Source organism: Pipistrellus kuhlii, unplaced genomic scaffold, assembly GCF_014108245.1.
Source record: "Pipistrellus kuhlii isolate mPipKuh1 unplaced genomic scaffold, mPipKuh1.p scaffold_m20_p_11, whole genome shotgun sequence".
In the NCBI taxonomy this organism is placed as follows: Eukaryota; Metazoa; Chordata; class Mammalia; order Chiroptera; family Vespertilionidae; genus Pipistrellus; species Pipistrellus kuhlii.
The window spans coordinates 20,040,595-20,068,403 of NW_023425416.1; the positions used below are offsets into that span (position 1 = coordinate 20,040,595).

At 42.1% G+C, this 27,809-nt stretch overlaps 1 protein-coding gene and 1 long non-coding RNA gene across 7 annotated transcripts in view; one reads left to right on the forward strand and one right to left on the reverse strand.

Annotated features, from left to right (window-relative positions):
• Positions 1-3,045: 3,045 nt before the first annotated feature.
• On the forward strand, positions 3,046-16,149 carry LOC118715214. 4 transcript variants are annotated; one of them, XR_004986811.2, is made up of 6 exons: positions 3,046-3,284; positions 4,052-4,310; positions 7,706-7,780; positions 8,658-8,894; positions 9,237-9,425; positions 15,906-16,149. It is a non-coding gene; the product is annotated as an uncharacterized LOC118715214 (long non-coding RNA). The 4 variants fall into 4 exon arrangements; XR_004986812.2 differs by lacking the exon at positions 15,906-16,149 and adding an exon at positions 10,123-10,592; XR_006741106.1 differs by lacking the exon at positions 15,906-16,149 and having other exon boundaries at positions 3,048-3,284; positions 9,237-10,592.
• The window catches only part of SEC13 (SEC13 homolog, nuclear pore and COPII coat complex component), a 28,734-nt gene continuing 9,370 nt past the window's right edge, over positions 8,446-27,809 (reverse strand). For 2 of the 3 annotated variants that reach the window (XM_036431110.2, XM_036431109.2), the window contains 4 exons: positions 12,565-12,698; positions 12,027-12,150; positions 11,343-11,489; positions 8,446-8,876 (listed from right to left, as the gene is read on the reverse strand). In XM_036431110.2, the coding sequence (XP_036287003.1) occupies positions 8,763-8,876; positions 11,343-11,489; positions 12,027-12,150; positions 12,565-12,698 (519 nt within the window). In that variant the 3' untranslated portion in view covers positions 8,446-8,762. Of the gene's footprint in view, positions 8,877-11,342; positions 11,597-12,026; positions 12,151-12,564; positions 12,699-27,809 lie in introns of those variants that run through there. The other variant, XM_036431111.2, reaches the window with a different exon arrangement.

The window sequence follows — 27,809 nt, forward strand, 5'->3', positions numbered from 1 at the left end:
TATAATTTTTCACTATTTTGTTTACTTAATATTTCATAATAAAGTAATTATAAAATACTTTTTGTGTTTATTTGATTCATATTCAAGAGAATTACTTTATATATAGTCAATATAGGCACAGAGTTAAATTTTTTAACATTTTCTAATGGTGGTGTGCCTCGTGATTTTTTTCATGAAACAAGTGTGCCTTTGCCCAAAAAAGGTTGAAAAACACTGCTCTAGAGCAGTATTGTTCAATAGAAATGACATGTCAGCTCAAACAAGAGCCTCTGTGTGACTTTAAATTTCCTAGGAGTTTTATTTTAAAAAAAAATATGTTACTGATCTTTTACAGAGAGGAAGGGAGAGAGGGATAGAGAGCTAGAAACATCGATAAGAGAGAAACATTGACCAGCTGCCTCCTGCACACACACCCCCCACCCACCCCCCAGATGTGCCCGCAACCAATGTACATGCCCTGGACCGAAATCAAACCTGGGATCCTCCAGTCCGCAGGCCAACACTCTACCACTGAGCCAAACCGGTTTTGGCATTCTAGGAGTTCTATTAAAAAAGCGAAGAGAGCCGAAACCGGTTTGGCTCAATGGATAGAGCGTCGGCCTGCGGACTGAAAGGTCCAGGGTTCGATTCCGGTCAAGGGCATGTACCTTGGTTGCGGGCATATCCCCAGAAGGGGGTGTGCAAGAGGCAGCTGATCGATGATTCATCCATGTTTCTAACTCTCTATTCCTCTCTGTAAGAAAATCAATAAAAATATATTTTAAAAAAGCAAAGAGAAATAGGTAAAATAAATTTTAATAATTTAAACCTAAATACCCCAATATTATTGGTTCAATATGTAATAAATATAACAAGGTATTTAACCCTGACTTTCTTTTTTAAAAATATATTTTTATTGATTTCAGAGAGGAAGAGACAGAAACATCAATGATGAAAATCATTGTCTGCCTCTTGCATGTCCCCTAATGGGGATTGAGCCTGCAACCTGAATAGAAACCAGGGCCCTTTAGTCCACAGGCCGATGCTCTATCCACTGAGCCAAACCGGCTGGACCCTGGCTTTCTTTTTACTAAATCTTCAAAGTCCAGTGCATTGTATTGGTACCTCACACAAGTCAGACTAGCCACATTGTAGCCGCAGCAGCCGCTGTGGCTATGGCTGCTGCTCTGGACAAGTTCCAGATGCTCACGGTGCCCTCTTCAAGCTCCCGTAGCCGCAGCCATGCTTGCCTTTCATCCCCTGCTGTCCACACCAAGCCTCTCCCTCTGGGCCTTCCCTGTTCTCCTGCCATCGTGGGGCTAGGCCCCAACAAGTCTCCTTCGTGTCTTCCGTCTTTCTCTTCCATATCTTCTTCCCTCAGTGAGGCCAGGTCTCTAATTCTGGAAAAGTCTGTTTCACACCAACCCCCCTTTCCTCATGCTACCACTTCCGGGCAGAATTCCCTCTCTGTGCATCCTGTTCCTCACTGTGCTCTGTTCCCTCAAAGCCCTTCGGCTCCACCCTCACCTCCCCCAGAGCTGCTGGTGCAGCCTCAGCCTAGAGACCACTGCACGTGGTGAGACCGCACCGGGGATGTGCCCGAAACCAATGTCCATGCCCTTGATCTGAATCGAACCTGGGACCTTTCAGTCCGCAGACTGACACTATCCACTGAGCCAGACCGGTTTCGGCTGTTTTTGCGGGCCCCCCCACCCCCCCCCTTTTTTTTTTTTTTTTTTAATAATGTAAAAGCAAATCCTAGTAATCATGTAATTTCAGCCTTAAAAACTTAGGTATATGTTTTTAACAGGTAAAATACATAGTTGTCTTATTTGAGTCTGGATCCAAACAAAACCCACATTTGACTGATGTATGTCTTAAGTCTCTTTTAGTCTACAATCTCCCTTACCTGTTCCTCCTCTCTTTCAGCCCAAGTAATTTATTATATTTTTAAAAATAGATATTTTTATTGATTTTAGAGAGGGAGAGAAGGAAGAGAGACATAGATTGGCTGCTTCCTGCATGCCCCCCATTGGGGATCAAGCAGTGCCCCGACCACGAATCAAGCCTGTGACTCTCGGGCGCACAGGACTGTGCTCAACCAACTGAGCCACACCAGCAGGGCCCACCCCGTTCATTAAACAAAAACCAGCAGGTTATGGTCCTGTCCAGTTTCCCACCTTCTGGTCTTTGCTGACCCCTACCTTGTGGTATTACTTCACTGTTCCTCTCCCCTGCTTTCTGTAAACTGGTAGTTACACCTTCAGATGAAGTTTCGTTAGGACTCTCTTGCTTTTGGGGAGAATACTTCATTGTTGGTGTTGCGTACTTATTACTGAATTCCATTACAGCATACAATATCAGGGGGCTCCACTTTTACTGATGTTTTAAGAATAAGCTTTACCCATGGATTCAAGTGTTAAATGATCCTATTCATTTTAAAGTTCCCCGTTAACTTTTCACTTTATGGATTTATCTTCCATTGATAATTGTCTACATCACATGTGTCAAACACAAGGCCCGCGGGCCAAATCCGTCCTGCCAGGCCTTGCAATGTGGCCCGCACCGCGCTGTCATCACTGCACTCCGCTGCGTTTCCATCACAATGACAGTTTATGACTATTCAGTAAACCATTCGGCCCGCAATTTAGGCTGGATTTTAGATTTTGGCCCCTTCTCTGATTGAGTTCAACACCCCTAGTCTACATCATTGATTAGGAATTACAAATGGTGATTTTTAAATTGTTCCGTAATATAATTTATACAGGAAAGGCAAAATACTTGGATTTTTTTTTCTATTTGTTTACTAATTTTCCAAGTACATTTGGTATCCTAGCTACCTCCAAAATTTTATTCCTATCAAACTCAGATTTTTTTTAAAAAAACTGATTTTTAGAGAAAGAGGAAGGGAGACAGACAGAAACATATTCAATTGGCTCCCTCCTGCATGCCCGCTATGGGCAGGTCAAGCTTACAAGTGCCCTGACCAGGATTCTAACTGGTGACTTCTGAGTTCCTGGGTTGATGTTTAACCATTGAGCGATACCAGCTGGATGGAATTTTTATTTTTTTAATCCTGACCCAAGATTATTTTTTCCATTGATTTTTAGAGAGAGTGGAAGCGAGGGGGACAGAGAGAAACATCGACGTGAGACACATTGATTGGTTGCCTCCTGCACACTCTCCGACCCTGGCTGAGGATCAAGCTTGTAAAGAATGTTCGTGCCCTTGACTGGAATAGAACTGTGACCCTTCAGTCTGAGAGCCAGTGTTCTAACCACTGAGAAACCCTGCGAGGGCTAAAGGTAGCTTTAAAAAAATATTGATTTTTTTACAGAGAGGGAGAGGGAGTTAGAAACATCGATGAGAGAGAAACAGCAACTGCCTCCTGCACACTCCCTACTGGGGATGTGCCTGCAACCAAGGTACATGCCCTTGACCGGAATCGAACCTGGAACGCTTGAGCCCACAGACAGATGTTCTATCCACTGAGCCAAACTGTTAAGGGTGAAAGGTAACTTTTTATTGTGATTTTTTCCTTTGGCCTATGAATTATCTTTGTGTATTGCTTAAATTTCCATATATTTGAAGATTTTCCAAATGTATTTATATTATTGATTTCTAATTAACTTTCATTATAGTCAGATAATATGTTTGTATGATTTCAGTTCTTTTTAGATGTTAGGTTTTAGGGTCCAGGAATTAGCTTTGATGATTATTCCAGATGCACTTGGAAAGAATGCATTTGAGTGTTACTGAGTAGAATGTTCTCTAAATGCCAAACTGAGTTACGTCAAATTTAGTTGTAATTTTTATGTATTTTATAAACTTATTTTGGGGGGGTCTTCTTGTTGTTACTGAAAGAGGAGTGCTGAGACCTCCAACTGTAATTGTAGGTTATTTCTCTTCAGTTCTGTCAGTTTTTGTTTCACATATTTTGAAGCTCTATTTTAGGCGCATACACATTTAGAATTGTTATGTAATCTTGATGAATTCTTGTTCCTTTTTTTTTGTTTCTCTTTATCCCTGATATTTCTTATTCTGAAGTCTTTTTTGTCTTATATTAATACAGATATCTCCTGCTCTTTGAAAGTTCATGTTATGCTGCTTCACTTTTATGAAAGATCTACATTATTGTTTTTACCAAATGAAAGAAATTTGAAGAGGATTTTCATTTTTATGAAAATGTCAAAAAGCAGTGAGTGTTTATTTTGCAGCAAACCACTATGGCGGCAGCATGCACTCCAAGCAGCAGGTGGCACCACCAAACTCGCTCTCCAGGACCGACACTCAGCATCTCAGCACCAGGCCACCGGAGCTTCGAGCTGTCTGTGAGTTGCAATAAACATAGGGGTTCACGCAGCTTTTTAAATGTGTTTTCATATTCTTTGTATAAATACCCAGAAAAGAAATGACCAAGTCATATGGTAGTTTAAAATTAAAAAAAAAAAATGTTTGATTTCAGAGCTGAAGGGAGAAATATCAATGATGGGAATCACTGGTTGGTTGCTTCTGCATGCCCCCACACTGGGGATTAAGCCTGTAACCTGGGTATGTGCCCTTGACCAGAACTGAACCTGGGACCCTTCAGTCTGCAGGCCAGATAGTTCTTTGGTAGTATATACAAATACAACAGATTTCTATATGTTAATTTTATACCCTGCAACTTGACTGTATTCATTTATTTCTATTCTTTTGGTGGATTTTCTAAAAAAAAATATATAAAGTTATATCTTCCAGAGATAGTGACAGTTTTACTTATTCCTTTCCAACTTGGACACCTTTTATTTCTCTTTCTCACTGCTTTGTTTAGGACTTCCGGTGCTTGCTATGTTGAATAAGTGGAGTGAGCCCCTTGTCTGGTGATCTTGGAGGAGAAGCTTTCCGCTTTCCACCAGAGTACGCTAGCTGTGGATTTATTTATAACCTTTGAGAGGTTTTAAATCACAAGTGGATGTTGTATCATGTCAAATATTTTTCTGCATCTCTTGAGATATGATTTTTATCCAATGTTAATGTGGTGTAGCACTTTCATTGATATGTGGGTAAATTCAACATAGTATTTGGTGTATGGCAAATTCAAGTTTTGCTTTTTGGAATTTTCTGATTTTTTTCCTGAACATTTTTGATCTATGGTTGGCTAAATCCCCAGATGCAAAACCTGCAGTTATGGAGGGCCAACTATACTTGTTCCTTTTATGTAAAATGTCTTTTTCTCTGGCTGCTTGAATAATTTAAAGTTTCAGCAATTTTATTATGGGGTATGTATGTGTGTTTAGTGATTCTTCTACTTGGGTCTCCAATTTTCTTGGATCTGTAGGGTTATAACTTTCCAACTTGAAAATTTCTTTCTTTAAATATATATATTTTAAAATGTTTTTGATTTCAGAGAGGGAGAGAGAAACATCAATGATGAGAATTATTGGTCGGCTGCCTCCTGCACACCCCACACTAGCGATTGAGCCTGCATTCCGGGCATGTGGCCTGACTGGGAATCGACCCATGACCCGCTGGTTTATATATATAGGCTGATGCTCAACTACTGATTCCTGCTGGCCAGGATCTTCAAATATTTTTATCCCCCAACTCCCCTTAAACTTGTTTTCTTCTTGGGACTCCAATTTATACAGTTTAGGTTATTTAATACTGTCCCACAGTTGCGTGGTTCATCTTTTGAGTTCCTTTTTCTCTGTACTTATTTGTAGCTTCTACTGCTCTCTCTTCAGACTCAGTGCTACCTTTCTCACTGTAGTGTTTAATCTGCTCTCACTCCCATCAGTATGTTTTCACTTTATTTTTAAAATATATTTTGATTTTTTACAGAGAGGAAGAGAGGGATAGAGTTAGAAACATTGATCAGCTGCCTCTTGCACACCCCCTACTGGGGATATGCCTGCAACCAAGGTACATGCCCTTGACCGGAATCGAACCCGGGACCTTTCAGTCCGCAGGCCGACGCTCTATCTACTGAGCCAAACCGGTTTAGGCTGTTTTCACTTTTGATTTTTTCATTTCCAGAAATTGTTGGCAACATTTTTTAATCTCCCATTTTATGTTCTTTTTCCTTTACATTCTTGAACATATTTATAATAGTGTTTTAAGGTACTACTCTAATTACATGGCCTCATTTCTGTGACTGTCAGGTCCCCCCCCCACCCCCCTTCTGGTTATGGACAATATTTTCCTGCTTCTTTGCATGCTGGTAATTTGGGATTGGCTGCTAGACACTGTAAATTTTGTTTTTCCTTTGAAGCGCATTGGGCTTTGATCTGGCGCTAAGTGAAATTATTGGGGGGTCAGTTTGATCCTTTCAAAGCTTTAAGATCCAGAGCAACCTTTCCTCGACCTCACTGAGATTTACTGTTCGGGTATATGTCTTTTTTAGAACCCAGTGTCTTATGTTTATGACGTTTTTGGACTCTGGTTATTGGAAAAATGAACTGCTGTGAGTTTTCAGGAATTGTTTATCGCTTTCAGTCATGAAGAGTTTCACCCTTGATACATGCAGGTTAATAATCGTTCAAAGATTCTAAGAACCCCTTCTGTAGATCTCAGGAGCTTGCTCTCTCCTTCAGTCTCTGCCCCATATACTGTGGCTTGGCTTTCCTGAACTCTGATCTGTCTCAACTCAGTGAGAACACTGGATTCTGTCTCCTGTCCTTTGGCCTGGCAGGGGGCTGGGATAACTGTGTTCCCCTCACTTGTTTTTGTTCTCCCTAGTACTGCCTGTTGTCACACATACTAGTGTTTACAGTGTGATGAGAATCACAGCCGTTAATCCTTGTGCAGAAGTGGAAACCTCTCCTGTAGAACTCATATAAACGAAAGCCTGTGAAATTTCTAGTTTTAACAGTTCACTGGCTTGCTGTTTTCTATTCAGAATGGATAATTATTTGATGGTAATTATTGGGCTTCCTGGCTCAAAGGATCATAAGAACCCCCCTCCCCCCTGCAGTGTAGATCCCACACAGGTATTATGGCTATGAATGGTGTGGCCCTACGCCTCCAGATTCCTTAATGTTGTCGCAGGGGGGGAGGGGGGGTTCCTTTTGCTACGCCAGCTCTTTTGTTTTTTTGTAAAAGGATTGAAAACCGATGGCTGCTACTGCCTTTTTGTCTTGTCCAGCACCCTTTATACCTTTTCAATCACCCTTTATTCATCTCATTTGGGTAGCAACTGTCCTGGAAGGTTAACATAGTGTTTCCACTTAATTAGCTTAGTTTATGGTAATAAATTGGGGGATTTTTCTTACCCCCAAAAGGTGAATTTGTTACTACTCTAACATAAACTGTTGGTGATAATTTTATGTCCCTCCAGATTATCTAAACGGATCCTCACTCGTGTAAACTATACAGAGCACATGGCCAGGAGGACGCACTGACCTATTACCAATCCAGTGTGACATGGAACTAGTCCCTAGACCAGACTTGTCCCTGGGAGCACAGTTAGTTAGGGGAGGCAGACATGTATGTAGAGCGAACTAGAATTCACGGTAGTCTGTGTCCACTGAGAGAAGTATGCAAAGGTGCCACCTTGGGTCTTTCTTTTCTCATGTGAATAACAGGAAAGAAAAACCACACACAAAAAATCGCCCGCACTGTTCATACTGTTCTACAAAGGCTTGGATTTTACCGAATGACTGGAAGTCTGGGTGGGCTGGGCCATGGCCTCACTATCCTTGCTTCTCATTTTATATATTGCAATCTAACATTTATTTCAAAACAGGGGTTTTGCTGCAGAAAAACAAATGATGAGAGAAGAATAGGGACCCACACTTACCTGTGCACACAGCCTCCTGAGGTGAGTTTTGTCTAAGTGCAGCCAAATCAAACCACTGTGCTCACCACCCCTAGGTAAGAGCTCAGGAGCCCCTCACTGCACTGAGGGGACTGGCTGTACCAACCCGTGCCAGTTCCTCAGTAAAGACTTATATTTGTTGTGCTGCTTAATGGGTGAAAGAGCAAATGTACCGCCAGCTCACAGGTCTCAGCAAATGGTCGCTATTGCTGTGACTGCTGATTCAGGCGAGGGGCCCAGGGCCTCTGCTGAGCGGTGGTAGTTGGCTCAGGATCAATTTAGACCAGAGCCATGGTCTCCTATTACTGTTAGGGTCAATAAACTGAACGAATGGTGCCCTCCCTTCCAGCCAGTCTCTTAACTACATTGATATTTTGTTAGTTCTGTCCTGCATTTACATGGCATTTTGTGTTTCACCCACATATTAGCTATTTTGAGTCTTACAACTATCCTGGAGGGCAGACTTTATTAGTCTCATTCCACAGAAGGGGATGTGCATGCAGAGCCAGGGTTCCAGTCCCCATCACTGAAGACCACGTCTAGCATGCCTTTGTACGGTGCCTTCTGTATACACTGAGTCACAGATGTTCATACTGTGGCAGACCAACGGGGACTTGGTTCATGTTGACCAACAAGAGTCAAAATGAACTTTTTTAGGGAGGATAATGTAGGGACAATTATAAACATCATGTTTAATTATTTTGGAAACAAAAACTCCCAAATAATGCCTGAACCCAAAAGGTACATAAAAATGGACAAAAAAATATTTTTAAATAATAGATCATTTGTAGTTTCCCCTCATAGTGGGTGCTTTGTAAATTACAGACCATATCAAATCATGTTAAGGCAGATGATCAGCAGATGATCAATCTTGTTGCAGTGTTAACTCTTCCTGGGAAAATGATCTTGTTGGAGCGCCTCCTTTCCGCCGTTCGGTCAGCTGGTCCAGGAATTGGCAGGTGGGGAGCTGGCCCCATCAGTCTTGTCACTGCTCATTCTGCTGGCCCTCTGTGACCGAAGCAGACACGGAGCCCTGGCCCTTGTTGACATCACTGATGCACACCCACTGCCCGTCGACGGACTCCTTCCACAGGGTCACCTGCAAGCCAGCACACAGGTCAGCACCCCTCCTGCTGCTCTCATCTCCCTGGACCCCTGAATGAGGGCCAGAATTCCTGTAAAGAACCACGGCTCACAGCCATGTGGGTAGACAGAGGACTAATCTTGATTTCCTCACTGAAATCCCATCAAAACAGAAAAAAACTAAAAATCTGCACAAAGGAAATGACATGAGTAGTTCCAAATGATTTCACTCCCCCTTAAAAGAAGAACTATTCATGGACAAGATAGGGGAGAGAGTGAGGCTGACAATCCCCCCCCCCCCCCCCCCCCCACCCACACACACTAGAGACCAGGCTGGGAAGAGGGATGGCTCCCGCTAACTGCACCATCTCCCCAGCAGGTGCGGCTCTTCCAGAGGGAGGAGAGCACTGGGTGACACCAGAACCACAAGAGATTGTAGGTGAACCTGTGGGTCAACCACTGGGAATCCGACTGAGAAGGGGCTTCCAGCAACCAGCACTCAGATCTTCGCAGACCTAGTTCCTACCTGCAGAATCCAACCGGGCCCAGACTGACAGGGAACTTGGTGAGTGCAGATCGCCTAATTCGGGTCCCCAAACAAGAGTTTTGCCTACTTTTATAAGTCACAGCCCTACCTGCTGCAGGAAGAGCCAGGAAGAAAACCTCGAATCCACATGTTCCACCAACTGCATAGCTGGGAGGAAGGGGGCAGGCAGAGCTGAGTACCTCCAGAGCAGAGCCAGTGGCCCTGTTCGGCCATGGCATCCACTGGGGCAGGGACTGGCTTGAGTCAAAGCCATGAAGAACATTAGAGCTGCCTTTCCTGCTGAGCCCAGGAAAGAAACTAATTTGTAACTACACTTACTCCTGAAAACAGCTTCAGACCAGGGACCCCTCCCACAGCCCTGCTTCTGTGGCCCCGGAACAGAAAGCACAGACTATGGCTGTTCCTGTCTCCAGAGCAAAACAAGTGACTCACCTGAATAGACATTCAGTAGGCTCTGGCCTGACTGGGGTCCCCAGTGAGTCTGGGTGTGTCCCATTGTCCCACTCCAAAGCAGGGAGGCTGATTCCCAGCCCCACCTACTATTGAGTGGAACACGCAGTCCTGGCCATGCAGTGAGTCTGACCAGGAAACCTGCCAGCAGTCATACCTAGCTGTTCTCAGCCAATGGCACACCCGCACCTCCCACCCCAGAGCTCCGACAGCTGCCTCACCCAAAGACGCATCCTAACAGCCAGGGGTCTATCTTTGCTATGAGGACCCCATCTGTCCAAAGAAATTACCAACAGCCACGTCCACAAACCCAGACTGAACTCTCCGCCAGAGCGAGCCCGGAACCCGGAGGAGCCCACTCACTCAGGGGGCAGGGGCCAGGAGCACGAGAAACCCGGTAAACGACAGCACCAAGGAAACTAATCCAGCTCCAGTACCTGATACTAAAGAAATGGAGGCTTTGAACTATCATAAAGAATCCAGAATACTTGAAGTTTAGTGAACCACAAGAATATACAACTAAATGAGATTAGTTAAAACAATGCATGAATAACACGAATTTTGGCAAAGCAACAGAAAACATAAAAAAAACTCAAAAGCAGCCTCAACACTGTACAAGAAAGAACTATGATCTGAAAGATAGGACAGTTGAAAGTATCCAGTCAGAAGGACAAGAAGAAAGAAGAGCACAGAAAGCCCACAGGAATTATGGGACCTAAGGAAACCACCACCACACACAACCAATACAACAGCCCCCACGCCCCATCCACAGGGATATGTTCCGTGACTCCCCCAGTGGATGCCTGAACCGTGAAGGTAGTACTGAACCCTACACACACACATATATACCTATGACAAAGTTAATTTATAAACGAGGCACAGTGAGAGAGAGAAAAACAGAATAATTGTAAACAATATACTATAATAAAAGTCATGTAATATGGTCTCTATCTTATGCTCGCCCTTTATTTAATGGAAGCAGGTTATGGCTTGTTTTTGGCATATGTGAATTGCCAGCATCACTACTCTTGTGCTTTGGGGCCATTAAGTACAAAAAGGGTTACTTGAACATAAGCACTGTGCTATCACAATAATCACTATGATAATGACATAGATATGAGAATCATTGATCGCTGCCTCCTGCACGTTCCACACTGGGGATCAAGCCCACGACCTGGGCATGGGCCCTGACTGGCAATTGAACCGTGACTTCCTGGTTCATAAATCCATGCTCAACCACTAAGCCACACTGGCAGGCTAGAAATATTTTTAAGAAAATTGGAATTAAACTCAAACGGTAAGAAAATATGCAGAAGTTAACATCCTTATATTCCCCCCCCCCCCTTTTTTTTTCATACTACCTCTTAAAGGGAGTAGATTTAAGGATATAATTAGGACACATGCTCAAAATGTAGGCCTCATTAACTAGTTTCCAGTGGGCAAAGACAATGGGGCCCTGCCCCCAGGCTATGGAATGCTGGGTACCTTATTATCTCCGCCCGAGACGGCCAGGATGTTGGCTGTGATGGACCAGCTCACGTGCCACACGACGTCATTGAATTTGTGCAGCAGTTTGGGAGACCACGTATTGCTTGAGGCATCGTCACAGGTCCAAACGAACACACGGCCATCCTGGGAAGACAGGGTCAGGATATGGGGGCAGTTTTCATGTCTCCAAAGTCACTTGCTTGTTTCAGTTCCCTCTGTCTATACTTTCTCAACTGAGTGGGTCTGGCTGCCTAAAAACCAAGTTCAGAGAATAAGAAGGGAGAAAAACACACAACAAAAACCCTCTCAAAAATAGGACCAAACAAAACAGGCACAAATGACATTTATAAAAGGCCTGGCTTAATTCTTGCCTGGGGTGCTGGTAGCCTATAATTAAAGGCTTGTCCTTGGTCTTTTGTGATCTGCCGGGGGAGTGGGTGGGTGAGGTCCCTGTTTGGGACAATCTCAGATTGTAGTGAGCACTTCAGTCTCCGCTCACACCCGGTGCAGCAGGGGAGGCTCCACTTCAGAGCTCACCGTGTGGTGACTGCTCCACCCTCTGCGATCCGCACGGGCCCAAAGGTACTCGCTGCCCTGCCCTTACCTTTCAGAGACTCTCCCCTAGAGGACTGTAAGGGCTGATGGGACTCCCTCGGAGATTAAACCACATGGGATGCCCACCTGGGAACAGCTGGCGATGGTGCTGGTGGGCAGACCAATGGAAGGGGCCCAGGCCACGTCTCGAACCCAGTCACTGTGTGCTTCCAACTTCTGTTCCTCCTTCCACTGACCATCCTCTTCCTCCCTAAAAGGGAGATTAGAAGAGAATCAGGTAGCAGCCAAGGAGCCTTTCCCCCACCTGTATTGGGCATGTGATCACATTCCTTCTCCACATTGTAAGCTCCATGGGGGCTGAGAAGCTATTCCACCTTCCTGATTTCATTCGAGTCTGTGGTTTTATCCAGTTCACAGCTATAATGCACTGCTCTTCATGGCCAAGCTCTAGCAATCAGGAATTAGGGAGAGAGTGAAACTGCTTCAGCTAACAGCAAGGTGTGTGTTTTTTAAAGGATTTCCTCTGACACTGAAAATAGTACTAGTATTCTGTGGACAAGAGGAAAAAGGAAGATGACCCTGTTTTTTGTGAGCTGTGGCTGTCATGGGAGGTAGAGTAGGAGGTAAGAAGTCTCCCCTTGAAAAGCCCACGAACCCCACTTACTTCCACAGCTTGATGAGGTTGTCACAGCCGCCCGAGGCAAATTTCTTGATGTAGTTGGGCTTCTGTCCGGACGGCTGGTCTATGAGGCTTCCAGGCACGACAGCAGGGGCCCAGCTGACGGCATTGCAGCCAATCTGTAAGGAAGGGACTTGTGACTTTGCCCTTCTGCCTGGCAATAGAACACTGCTTTGGCAGACCGAGGCTGCTGCTCGTTTTTTTTTTTTTTTTAATTAAATATATATATTTTATTGATTTTTTATAGAGAGGAAGGGAGAGAGATAGAGAGCTAGAAACGTTGATGAGAGAGAAACATCGACCAGCTGCCTCTTGCACACCCCCTACCGGGGATGTGCCTGCAACCAACGTACATGCCCCTGACCGGAATCGAACCTGGGACCTTTCAGTCCACAGACTGACGCTGTACCACTGAGCCAAACCGGTTTCGGCGGCTGCTGCTCATTTACTCTCAATCCTGTATGTAGGACAGCTGTTTTGATGAACTAAAGATTAGCCACTCATAATTCTCCTTGAAGGACTCTTATCAGGGTATATATTTTTCAGCAATATGCATGTAAAGTGAGAATTAGGGACTCTCAAGAATTTAAGAAACAAAACATTTTTCAAACTTATGAAGGGAAGGCAGATTCAGAAAACCATACATAGTAAATAAGCACTCTTATAACCATCACCAAATTAAGAAATAAGACTGCAATTTACCCCGAAAGCCCTGCCATCATGTCCTACTTGAATCACAGTCCCTCTCACCCCACAAGTACCCGTTATCCTCACTTATAATCTTTTTGTTTTAGTTTTGTAAACCAAATGTGCATCCAAACACTAAAGTTTAGTCTTGCTAAATTTTGTGTGTGTGTGTGTTTTTTTTTACTGTTTTTTTACATCTCCTAATTTATAGCTTCCTCTGATTCCTTTATCCTTTATAATTTTTCTGTTGAAGACATCAGTGTCATCTGATCTGTAGTTTCTCAGGCTGGGTTTTGCTGTTGCACTCAGTTCAACATGTTCCTCTGAATTCCTACATTGCCAGCTGGACCCATGATGGGACCAGACTCAGGTCTGACCCCTTTGCCGAGACAACATGTGGTGGTGTATTCTTTCAGCAGCAGGCACATGATGTCAGACCGTCTCTCTATTGTTAGAACCTGTCAATAAGTTATGCCTCTCTAATTCTGTAATTACAAAATGGTGACACTGTAATTCATTTGTCATTTATCACATGGAATACCCTCATAATATTTGGTTGTGCAGGGGTACAGATCAATAGGAAAGGCAGAATATACTTGATTCTTTCAGAATTGGTTCCTTAACTTTCTCCAAAGATGATATGATTCTGTCTTAAACGTATGAACTCATGGATTTAAGCATATGTGTTAAGTTCATTTCGTTGCAATTCTTCTCATTTTTGACACTCATACTGCCCATCTTTGGCACTGTGGACCTCTCAAAAAGTTGGCTCCTTTGACATAATCCTAGTACTAGTATGTCAAATATCACTTTATTTCTTTTCAACATGGCCTGACAAGATGTACAAGCTCATCTTGTACATTTCCTACTTCAGACCTGTAATTGTCATTTCCTCAAGCTCTGGTTCCTTTAGTGAGAAGCTATCCAAGACCTCAGTCTGGTGCTAGGGATGCTCACTGGCACATAATTATCTTAGAATATTGCCATTATGACTAGTAAAATCCTTAATAAAGTGTTTGTAATGTTCTTCCTATTCTCCTCTAGTTCTTTTTTAAATATATCCTTATTGATTTCAGAGAGGAAGGGAAAGGGAGAGAGAAACATCAATAAGAAAATCATTGATCAGGTTCCTCCTGCATGCCCACACTGGGGAATCAAGCCTGCAAGCCAGGCCTGTGCCCTGCCTGGAACTGGACAGTGACTTCCTGACTCATAGGTTAATGCTCAACCACTGAGCCATGCTGGCCGTGCTCTTCTGTTTTCACTTTTTATTTTTTGTGGGGGCGGGGAGGCGGTGTGTGTGAATTGTACCAACATGAAAATATGTGGATCTTCAGCTGCTCATGTGCCACACTTAAAAAAAAATAAATAAATAAAAATAAAAATAAAAAAAAATATATATATATATATTTTTTTATTTTATTGATTTTTTACAGAGAGGAAGAGAGAGAGCGAGAGCTAGAAACATCGATGAGAGAGAAACATCGACCAGCTGCCTCTTGCACACCCCCTACCGGGGATGTGCCCGCAACCAATGTACATGTCCCTGACCGGAATCGAACCTGGGACCTTTCAGTCCGCAGACCGACGCTCTACCACTGAGCCAAACCGGCTTTGGCCACACTGTTGTTTTTGTTAAACCTAATAACCAGAGGATATTTTCTCCATTTGAAAGAGTAAAAGGGAGGGAAGGAGGTAGGGAAGGGAGCGGGGGGTAGAATGAAAGAGAGACAGAGAAACATCGATGTGAGAGAGAAGCATTGGTTGCCTCCTACATGCGCCCAACCGAGGCTGAGAACTGAACATGCAACCCTTCGGTGTGTGGACCCACACTCTAACCACTGATGCACACCGGCCGGGCTGCCACGGCATTTTAACAGCTGTACTCCATCTGCCTTAGCAGAGCACATGGCCAATACATCCCATACTCTGCCTTCTAACCCTCATTTAGTCTTAGTTCTTTACCATAAACTGTGTATTTATGTAGGCATGCCTTGGAGATACTGTAGATGTGGTTCAGATCACTGCTATAAAGTATCAAAATAAAGTGAGCTGTAATCTTTTGGCTGGCGGAGTCTTGCCTTTAATTTGTAAAGAGCACAGCATCAGAGAGTGCAATAAAACGAGGTATACATGTATAAATGTCTTTCTAGTCACTTTTGTTTAAAGCTTATTTTCTAGCGGAGACACATCAATTGGTTGCCTCAAGAAGGTCTCATGAAAACAGTAATTCTTGAGTTCTTGCATACTAACAACTTTTTATTCTCCAAACTAAAAATTTAAAAACAGCCGAAACCGGTTTGGTTCAGTGGATAGAGCGTCGGCCTGGGGACTGAAAGGTCCCGGGTTCGGTTCCGGTCAAGGGCATGTACCTTGGTTGCGGGCACATCCCCAGTACGAGATTGTGCAAGAGGCAGCTGATCGATGATTCTCTCTCATCGATGTTTCTAACTATCCCTCTCCCTCTCTGTGAAAAATCAATAAAAAATATATTAATATGTTAAAAAAAAAATTAAAAACAGCCTTGAGGTATACCTGTCATTAACTGCACATAAAGTACACAATTTGATGAACTTTGACGTAGATATACCTGAAAAACTAACATACAATCAAGATAACAAACATCTCTCTTTCCCCAGCTGCCGGTAAGGTGCTCGTCCTTTCAAGAAAGCTGAGGAGGCCCTCACTTCACCTGCAACAAGCACCTCTGCTCCCTCAGCACTCACCCACCGCGGCCTCCGTCTCAGAGCTGCACCTACCAGCCGCCGCCTGCACAATGGCCCTTCTCTCACATGCCGATGCGGAGCCAGTGATGGAGGATGAGGCCACTGCCCTCAGCAAAGCAGCTGGAGGAAGTGCTGAGCCTTTGGCCAGGGCCACACTGGGAGTCTCACCTGTAACGGAGGGGCTGGTGGACCTGCCCCAGCTGAGGAGGAGAGAGTGGGAGCAAAGAAAGGAGGCTCTGAAGAGTCTGGTGATGTCATGGGCCCCGGTCTTTTAACTAAACTTCTTTTGTAACACATTCAATAAAAAAGGAACTTTGTTAAAAATAAGCAAACACGTCTCTCAAAGTGCAGAAAGAAAAAAACTTAACACTAAGAATATTCCACCTGGTAAAGTTATTCAGACTCGAAGGAGAGAGTTTTTTCTAGACAAGCAAAAGCTAAAGGAGTTCATCCTGATGAAATCAGCCTTATAAAAAGTTAAAGGGACTTCTTTAAACTGAAATAAAGGGTGCTAATTAGTAAGAAGAAAACTAATGAAAGTAAAACCTCACAGGCAAAGGTAAACAAATACATAGTAGCATGACTATCACTTAAATAATTAAGGGATACAAAAGATAAGTGGGGAGAGAGTAAAAATGTAGAGCTTTAGAATATATGTAAACTTAAGCTATCAATTTAAAACAGACATATATAGATTATTATATGTAAGCCTCATGTGAACCACAAAGCAAAACCTATAGTAGATACACAAATGATGAGAAAGGGGTCCAAACATGCCACCAAAGAAAGTCATCAAACCACAGCCAAGAGGAGAGCAAGAGAAGAAACGAACATAGGAAGTACAAAGAGCCTCAAAACAATTGATAAATGGCAATAAGCACACACCTATCAACATTACTTTAAATGTAAACAGACTAAATCAGGAGTCTTCAAACTTTTTAAAGTGGGGGCCAGATCACAGTCCCTCAGAGAGCTGGAGGGCCGGACTATATGAACTACTAATTCCTACTGTAACACCTCGGCTGCGCTCACTTCCCAAAAAACCTGGCGGGCTGGATCAGACTCCTCTGCGGGCCACATGTGGCCCGCAGGCCGTAGTTTGAAGACGCCTGGACTAAATTCAAAAGAATAGCTTAATACATAAAAAACCAAGAACCATGAATATGCCGGTGACAGTAATTTCAGATCTAAAATACAGCCTGAACGTGAAGAGATGGAAAAATGGAAGACAAAAACGACGGGGTGTGTGTGTGTGTGTGATACCTGCAACCCAGTGTGTGCTCTTGGCCAGGGATTGAGTCCTGACCCTTTGATATAACATACCTATACTATGTTAGACAAAATAGACTTTAAAAATTAAGACTGTAATGAGAGACAAAGAAGGGCATTACATAATTATAAAGGTGTCAACCCAACAAATACAATATTTGTAAATATTTATGCACCCAACATAGAAACACCTAAATATATAAGCAAATATTAACAGATCCAAAGGGAGAAATAGAAAGCAAGATAATAATAGTAGGAGACTTTAATACCACACCTACATCAATGGCCAAATCACACAGAGAAAATCAGTAAGAAAATATCAAACTTAAACAACATGTTCAATCAGAGAGACTTAACTCAAATGCACATAAAAAATTTTCCAGGACCTACCATATGTTAGGCCAGAAAACCAGTCAAATTTAAGGAGATTAAAATCCTATTAACACATTAAACGCCCAGTCAGTCACCGGTGACTGACTCTATACTTTCCGCCCGGAAGACAAAACAGGCGGGGCACTTAACCTGTTCGACGTCTTTTCTAACCACAATGGTAATGAACTAGACATCAATGATGAGAAAACTGGAAAATTCACAAACATATGGAAATTAAATATCCTGCTACCGAACTATTGGTCAATGAAGAAACCAAAAGAAAAAAAAAGTAACTTGAGAAAATGAAAACAGCCTTGGCTAGTGTGTTCAGCAGTTAAGAGTGTTGGCCCACACACCAAAGGGTCATGGGCTCAATTCCTGGCCTGAGGCACACACTGGGTTGCAGGTTTGACTCCTAGCCCTGGTGTGTGTGTGTGGCAACCAATTGATGTGTCTCTCTCACATTGTTATTTCTCTAAACACTGAGTACACCATCTAGAGCAATTTCCATTTGTCTCAGGTGAGGATTAACAACAATGTAAACAGAACAGAGTATAACAATTTATGGATGTAGAAAAAGCAGTTGTAAGAGGGAAGCTTATAGTGATAAATGTCTACGTCAAGACACAAAAATATTCAAATAACCTAACTTTATATCACAAGCACTAGAATAAAAACAAATGAAGTCAAAAGTTAGACGAAAGGACATAAAGATCAGAAAGGATTTATAAAATAAAGACCAAAAAGACAATAAAGCTAAGAGCTGGTTCTTTGAAAAGATGAATGAATAAATTCCTAGAATCATAAAATCTTATAAAACTGAATCAGGAAAACATGAATAGACCAATAACAACTAATGAAATTGAAGCAGTAATAAAAAAACAAAACTCCCAGCAGGCTGAAATCAGTTTGGCGCAGTAGATAGAGCACTGGCCTGCGAAATGAAGGGTCCCAGGTTCGATTTCGATCAAGGGCATGTACCTTGGTGGGCAAATCCCCAGTAGGAAGTGTGCAGGAGGCAGCTGATCGATGTTTCTCTCTCATCAATGTTTCTAACTTTCTATCCCCACCCCTTCCTCTCTGTAAAAAAAATCAATAAAATATATTAAAACAAAAACAAACCTCCCAGCAAACAAAGATCCCGGACAAGATGGCTTCACAGGCAAACTTTACCAAACATTCAAAGAAGAACTAATACCGATCTTCTTCAAACTGTTCCAAAAAATTCAGGAGGGGGGAAAGACTTCCAAGCGTTTTTTTTTTTTTTTTTACAAGACCAACAATTTTCTAATTCCAAAACCAGATAAAGATACTATAAAGAAAGAGTTATAGGCCAACATCTAATGAACAAAGATGCTAAGATCTCCAACAAAATATTGGCACATTGGATCCAGCAATACATTAAAGAGATCATACACCATGATCAAGTTGGGTTTACTCTAGGGTTGCAAGGGTACAATATTTGCAAATCAGTAAATGTGAATAATCACATAAAATGAAAGCTAAAAATCACATGAACACATTGAAAGATGCAGAAAAAATATTTTATTAAATCCAGCAGCCACTTATGATAAAAACTCAGCAAAGTGGGAACAGAGGGGTCATACCTCAACATAATAAAAGCCATTTTGACAAACCTATAGCCAACATCATATTCAATGAGCAAAAACTAAGTGTTTCTTTTAAGATCAAGAACAAGACAGGGATGTCCACTTTCACCACTTTTATTCAACACCAGAGGCCCAGTGCTCGAATTCGTGCATGGACTGCACCTGGCTGGCCTGCCCTGATCGGGTGATTGGGCTGGCCAGCCTGGGGAGGGGATGCAGGGGGTTGGTCAGTTGGGAGGAGGGGCCGTGGGCAGTTGGCCAGCTGGCCCTGTCCCCCTGGTCAAACTCCCAGTCCAGGGGACAATTTGCATATTACCCTTTTATTATTAGGATATAATGGAAGTCCTAGGCACTGCAATCAGACAAGAAAACATAAAAGGCATCCAAACTGGAAAGGAGGAAGTAAAATTGTCATTATTCACAGATGACATATCATCCATAAGAAACCTAGATTCCACCAAAAAACTACTAGATTTAATAAAGGAATTTAGCAAAGTAGCAGAATACAAAATTAACACCCAAAAATTGGTGGCACTTAAAAAAATATTTTCATTGATTTTGGAGAGGAGATAGAAACATCAAAGAAGAGAGAGAATCATTGATCGGCCACCTCCTGCATAACCCCCACTGGTAATAGAGCCCCAAACCCAGGCATATGCCCTGACAGGAAACTGAACTGCAATCTCCTGGTCCTGAGGTCAACACTCAACCACTGAGTCACACAGGCATTGTGGCATTTTATATACCAATAATGAACTCTCAGAAAGAGAAACTAAGGAAACAATTACATTTACTACTGCAGCAAAACAATAAAAAAGAAGGATCCTAGGAGTAAGGAATCCTGGTTACTTACTTAACCAAGAGAGTAAAAGACCTGTACTGGGAAAACTACAGGACACTGAAGAAATAAACAGAGGAAGATACAAACAAATGAAAGTATATACTGGAAGAATTAACATAATAAAAATGTCCATACTACCCACGGCAATCTGTAGACTCAGTGCAATTCCTATTAAAATATCAATGACATGTTCCATAGATCTAGACAAGTATTCCAAAAAATGTATATGGAATTAAAAAAAAGACCTTGAATAACCTCAACAATCTTGAGAAAGAATAAAGTTGGAGGGATCACAATACTGAATATCATTACAAAGCCACTGTAATCAAAACTGCCTGGTATTGGTTTAAGAGCAGGCATATAGATGAAGGGAACAGAAACAGAGCCTAGAAATCGAACCTACACCTTTATGGACAATTACTGTAGTATTTGAAAAAGGAAGCAAGAGCGTACAAGTAAGTAAAAACAATCTCTAATAAATGGTATGGGAAAATTGGACAGGTGGATGCAAAAAATAAAACTAGACCACCCTCTTACAGCACACACAAGAATAAACTCAAAATGATTAAAAGGATTAAATGTAAGTCATGAAATATAAAAAAAGACATAAGCAATAAAGTCCAGACATCTGACATAGCCATACTTTACTGACATATCTTCTAGGGCAAAGGAAACAAAGGAAAAGAATTAACAAATGAGATTACATCAAACTAAAATGTTTCTACATAGCAAAAGAAACCAACAAGGTGGAGGAAGATGGCTGCTGATGGGCAGGTGCCCTGATGCAAGATAGTGTGTGTGTGAGAGAATGAGAGTGTGTGGACGTAAAAGGAGTGTATTTTGTGGGTGCGAGACAGCTATACTCCAAGGGACTGTTGGAAATTGCTGGACTGTGTTCCCCTGACCAGGCAGCCTTCACTGCTGCTGAAATCTCTCCCGGAGCAACTGGCTCTGCCGTGGAGACTGCGCCATCTTGAAGGGGAGAGTAGCTGTTATCGTAAGACTATACATTCCAGGACTCTACAACCACAACACCTAGAGAACAGCTGAGAACCTAGGAACACTGCAACTCAAGCAGCACCAATAAGCGGACTCAGATGAGCTCTGAGCCTTCTTATGAAAAGGCCAGATTTCACCTAGGAAAAGGAGAGAGCTACATAACCAGGTACCCAGAGAAGAGAGATCATGGGGAGACAAAGAAACAAACTGCATATGAAAGAAAAGTAGGCATCACCAGAAAAGTAAGTAAGTGAAATGGAGGCAAGCAACTGTCAGAGAAAGAATTCAGAAAAATGGTCATAAGGTCTCTGAAAAGAATGGAAGACAAATTCCATAATATGTGTAAGAACCAAGAGGAAATGAAGAATCAAGAAGAAATGAAAAATGACATCGCTGCTATAAAGAACTCAATAGAAAGCATCAGCAGTAGACTAAAGAAACAGAGGACCACATCAGTGAGCTAGAAGATAAAGTAGAAAAAAATACCCAAGCAGAGGAGAAAAAAAAAACAAAAAGCAGGAGAGCTAAGGGAACTTTGGGACAACAATAAGCGAAACAACATCCACATAATAGAGGTGCCAGGAGTAGAGGAAACTAACTAAGGAATAGAAAACCAGTTTGAAAAAATAATGACAGAAAACTTCCCTGATATATGGGAAAAAAACCACACAAATCCAAGAAGCTCACACAATCCCAAACAAAATGAACCCCAAAAGACCAATGCCAAGGCACATTATAATTAAATTGGCAAACACCAACGACAAAGTAAGAATATTAAAAGTGACCAGAGAGAGACAGAAAATTACCTACAAAGGAACCCCCATCAGACTAGTGACTGCTTTCTCAACAGAAACACAACTGGCAAGAAGGGAATGAAATGAAATACACAAAGTCATGCAAAGAAAGGGTTTGAACCCAAGAATACTGTACCCAGCAAGGCTATCAATCAAAACTGAGGGGGAAATAAGGAGCTTCACAGACAAAAAAGGACTAAGGGAGTTTATTACCACCAAACCAGCAATGCAAGAAATGCTACAGGGTCTGTTGTAAAAAGAATAGGAAGCGAAGAAGGAACACAGGCATAAAGAATCAAAATGGCGACAAACAAGTACCTATCAATAATAACTTTAAATGTAAATGGATTAACTGTCCAATCAAAAGATATAGGGTAATTGAGTGGACAAGAAAAGATGACCTATATATCTGCTGTCTACAGGAAACCCACCTCAGAAAAAAAAGATGCACATAGACAGATGGTAAAGAAATGGAAAAAGGTTTTACAGGCGAATGGAAATGATAAAAAGCTGGAGTAGCAATACTTATATCTGACAAATTAGATCTCAAAGTGAAGGACATAAAAAGAGATAAGGAAGGCCACTTCATAAAACTAAAGGGAGCAATCCAACAAGAAGAAATAACTCTGGTAAACATGTAAGCACCCAATACAGGAGCACCCAAATACATAACAAAAAAAACCACAAAAAACTTCTGGAGGTTACCAAGGGAGAGATTGACAGCAATACAATCATAGTAGGGGACTTTAATACTCCACTATCACCACTGGACAAATCCTCTAAACAAAAAATCAACAAAGAAACATCAATCCTAAATGACTCAGACCAGATGGAATTAATTGACATCTTCAGAATGTTTCACCCTAAAGCCACAGAATATACATTCTTCTCTAGTGCACATGGCCATTTTCAAAGATAGACTTTATATATATATATATTGGGTTGCAGGCAAAATCTTTTCAAATTCAAAACGGAAATCATATCAAGCATCTTCTCAGATCACAATGGCATAAAACTAGAAATCAAGTACAAAAAAAAACCTACTAGACGAATAAATGAATTTGGCACACTGAGACTCAGAGGAGCTTCGGGAGTAAAGTGTAGAAGCACAGAGGCGGGTGTGTGGAGGGCTGACAACTGAGCATGCAGCTGGCTTTTTCAATCTGGAGGGAGACAAAAGCTCCCGACTGCTCTGAACTCCAGTTCTGGGCAAAACTCTGGGGACCCTGACTCACATGGGGAGAAACTGGACTATCTGGCATGGGGCCTGAACTCAAGGGTGGCTTTCTCTCAGAGATGCCTGCAGCAATTACCATGGGACACTGAGACCCAGGGGCCTCTTAGGGCAGGGCTGATGGGTAGCCATTGCTGTTTGCTCCGCCCTGAGACTCCACCCCACCCAAGTTGTGCACAGAGGTTTTTGCATATGAAAGGCCTGGTCCTCTGAAGTCTAAACTTACCTATCAAATTGCACCTGAGTCAGAGAGACCAAGAATATCCAAAAGAAGTCCCAAGGCACCACAGCAGCTTGCATTGCTTCACAGCTGGGCCTCATTGGCACCTCCAAAACCCAAACAAAGAAGATGAATCTGCATATCTCTTCATAGCTCCTGCTGGGTGGCCTCAGGCAGAGGCTAAATTAGCACCTCCTTGGAGATTCAAGAGCCAGTGTACCCAGATTACAACTCCTCAGATCCATAAGGGACACACTCAGGGGGTAGACTCAGTGAGCACCAAAGCCCCATTGAAGCAAGTCTTGCCTCATAAGGGTGTCTCCAGCACAGAAGTTCTCCCATCGTAGGCACAGCTGATCCTCACAGCCAATTGGCCTAGAGGTAGATTCTTCCAGTGTTACCAACAACAATCAAGGCTTAACTACAAGACTGTGCACACAGCCCACAAAGGGGTGCACCAAGAATGTCCACCTCAGGTAACTAGGAAGGCTGAGCCATTGGGCCCTATAGGACACTAGCACACAAAACCACTCTATCAACTCAGGAAAGCAGCCAAAAAGGAGAGACAAAGAAACAGGTCACAAATGAAAGAAATGGAGGAAAAGCAAATGATATAGAGTTCAAAACCATGGTTATAAGGTTTTTTCCCAACAATTTTCTAGAAAAGACTGGTAAGTTTAGTGAGACCCTCAAGGATATGAACAAGGACCAACTAGAAATTAAGCATACATGAAATAAAATAATACACAGAGATCTAACAGAAGACTAGAGGATCACAAGAATCAAGTCAAAGATTTGAAATACGAAGAAGCAAAAAATACCCAACCAGAACAGCAAAAAGAAAAAAGAATCCAAAAATATGAAGATTCCGTAAGGAGCCTCTGGGACAACTTCAAGTATACCAACATCAGAATTATGGGGGTGTCAGAAGAAGAGAGAGAGCAAGATACTGAAAACCTATTTGAAGAAATAATGACTGAAAACTTACCCTAACTGGTAAAAAAAAAAAAAAAAAATAGACTTACAAGTCCTGGAAGTGCAGAGAACCCCAAACAAAAGGAATCCAAAGAGGACCACACCAAGACACATCATAATTAAAATTTGCCAAGAGCAGAAGACAAAGAGAATATTAAAAGCAGCAAGAGAAAAACAGTTAGTTACACACAAAGGAGCACCCATACGATTGTCAGTTAATTTCTCAATAAAACTATACAGGCCAGCTAGAAGTGGCAAGAAATATTCAAAGTGATGAATAGCAAGAACCTATAACCAAGATTACCCTACCCAGCAAAGCTATCATTCAGGAATGAAGGTCAGATAAAGAACTTATAGATAAGAAAAAGCTAAAGGAGTTCATCACCACCAAACCAGTATTATATGAAATGCTGCAAGGTATCCTTTAAGAAGAGGAAGAAAAAGAAAACGGTAAAAATAAAAATTATAACAACAAATACATATCTATCAACAAGTGAATGTAAAAAGCAAGTGAATAAAAAATCTGATGAATAGGCCAAAACCGGTTTGGCTCAGCGGTAGAGCATTGGTCTGCGGACTGAAAGGTCCCAGGTTCGATTCTGGTCAAGGGCATGTACCTTGGTTGCGGGCACATCTCCAGTAGGGGGTGTGCAAGAGGCAGCTAGTCGATGTTTCTCTCTCATTGACGTTTCTAGCTCTCTATCTCTCTCCTTTCCTCTCTGTAAAAAATCAATAAAATATATTTTTAAAAAAACCTGATAAACAGAATAAATTGGTGAATAGAATAGAATCAGGGGCATAGAAAGGGAGTGGACTGGCAATGCTCAAAGGGGAAGGGGAGTGGGGGGTGCGGGAAGAGACTGGACAAAAATCGTACACCTATGGAGGAGGACAGTGTGTGTGGGGGTAAGGACAGACGGTGGAGAGAACTATGACGGGGGGAGAGGGGAGAGAAATATTATAATAATCTGAACAATAAAGATTTATTTTTAAAAAATCCATGAAAAAAAAAGTTAAAAATGGAACTGCTATTTGACCCAGAAATACCACTTCTAGGAATATATCCCAAGGAAACAGAAACACCAATCAGAAAGGTATTCCTATGTTCATAGCAGCACAATTTACAATAGCTAAGATTTGGAAACAGCCTAAATGTCTACAATGAATACTACACTGCTATAAAATAGAATTGTTACCATTTGTAGCAGCATGGAAGGAACTGGAGAGCATTATGCTAAGTAAATAAGCCAGGCAATGAAAGAAAAGTACCACATGATCTCATTCATTTATGGAAAATAAAGAACATTATAACCTGATGAACAAAAAGATAGATACAGAGGCAGTAAAGCATTAAACAGACTGTCAAATTACAGCAGGAAGGCTAGGAGTGTTGTGGGAGGGGTAAGAGATTAACTGAAGGACTTGTATGCATGCATATAAGCACAACCAATGAACACAAGACACTGGTGGGTGGGGTGGGGAGGGCATGTGGGGGGGAGCCCGAGGGAAGGTTAATGGAGGATAAAAAGGGACATATGTAATACTATTTGTAATATTTTAAACAACAATAATAATAATAAAAAGAAACCAACAAAATGAAAAGAGAACCTACTATATGGGAGAACATATTCACCATGATACACCTGATAAGGGGTTAATTTCCAAAATACACAAAGAGTTTATATAACTGAACACTAGGAAGAAAACAATCCAATTAAAAAACTGGCAAAGGTCCTTATTGAAAAACATCTTAATTCTCATTCTTGGAAGTTTTTACTCATTCAATTATACTACAGTTAAAAAAAAATAGGCAAAGGACCTGACTACACACTTCTCTAAGGACATACATGGCCAACAGATATATGAAAAAATGCTCAACATCACTATTCATCAGAGATATAAATTAAAACTACAATGAGGTATCACCTCACACCTGCCAGAATGGTTACCATCAATAAACCAACCAACAAGTGCTGGTGAGGATGCAGAGACAAAGGAATCCTCATGCACTGTTGGCGGGAATGAAGACTGGTGCAGCCACTGTGGAAAATAATATGGAGTTTCCTCAACAAATTAAGAATGGAACTGCTGTTTGACCCACTGATCCCATTTCTGGAAATAGGATATCCTAAGATCGATTCCAATCAACACCATTCAGGAAGAATATATGCACCTCTATGTTCACAGCAGCGCTATTTACAATAGCCAAGATCTGGAAACAAGATCTGAAGTCCCCACCAATAGATGAGTGGATAAAAAAGCTGTGGTACGTTTACACTAGGGGTGTCAAACTCAATCAGAGAAGGGGCCAAAATCTAAAATCCAGCCTAAATCGCGGGCCGAATGGTTTACTGAACAGTCATAAACTGTCATTGTGATGGAAACGCAGCGGAGTGCAGTGATGACAGCGCGGTGCGGGCCACATTGCAAGGCCTGGCGGGACGGATTTGGCCCGTGGGCCTTGTGTTTGACACATGTGGTTTACACAATGGAATACCATGCAGCTGTGGAAAAAGGAACTCTCTTATCCTCTGTGACAGCGTGGACGGACTGGATACTTACAGAGCTCAGAGGGGAGGTAAGTGGGGGGACTGGATAAAAGATGAAGAGAGTAATCAGAGAACATATATACATAGTCCATGGGCTCAGACAACAAAGTGGTGAAGGTCAGTGGTGGAGGTGGGCAAAGTGAGGGAAAATGGGAAACATCTGTAATAGTGTCAACAATAAAAAAAAGGGGTTTTTAATGGTATCTGAATTTATTAATTTTTTAAAAAGTTAAAACAAAACCACAAAACTTCTCCCAGTTTCAGTTCTTAAACTGGCAGTTATGCTTTGCAGTGAATACTTGTTAGCTATTTTAGAAGGCACTCCATTGCTCTTTTTCTCCTCCTGATTAGATACCAATACTATGCAGGGATTGGTGGAGTGGATTCCTCTGCACTGACATTTAAATTTGTGAAAATAGCTTGTTACCAGTTTTGTTGTTTTGCTCAAGAAGTTTTGGTTTTGCTACCCAGTTGTTCTGTTGGTTTTATGTAGAGATGTAGAAAGATTGAAAAACTATGATGCCCCTCCCCAATATTTTGCCAGAAGCCCCTCAACCTACTCATTTTTGCAAATTAGCCAGCAGATGGGGATCAGAAGTCCCCAAATAATAAGGCCCTGAGACAAGTTCCGAGGGCCTTGAGGGTAGGCAGGTTGTGGATCCATGAATTGGGGGAAACTGACTTTAAGTTTCCACCTGGTAGATTTCAGAAGTGTTTGGGACCACCAAAGCCATAACTGCTGAGTAGAAAGAAGGCAGGCAGATTCTAGAGTTCTAACTCTGGCTCAGTGCCTTCTCTCAGTCCCTTTTTCTGAGCCTCACTTGCCTCAACATAAAATCGGACTAGGACTGTGCACCTTGCAAATTTGTTAGCTTATTTGTTCATCAACATTTGTGAGTCACATGACACACAGTAGGTGCTCAAGAAAATATGAATCCCCCGCTTCTCCCCTGC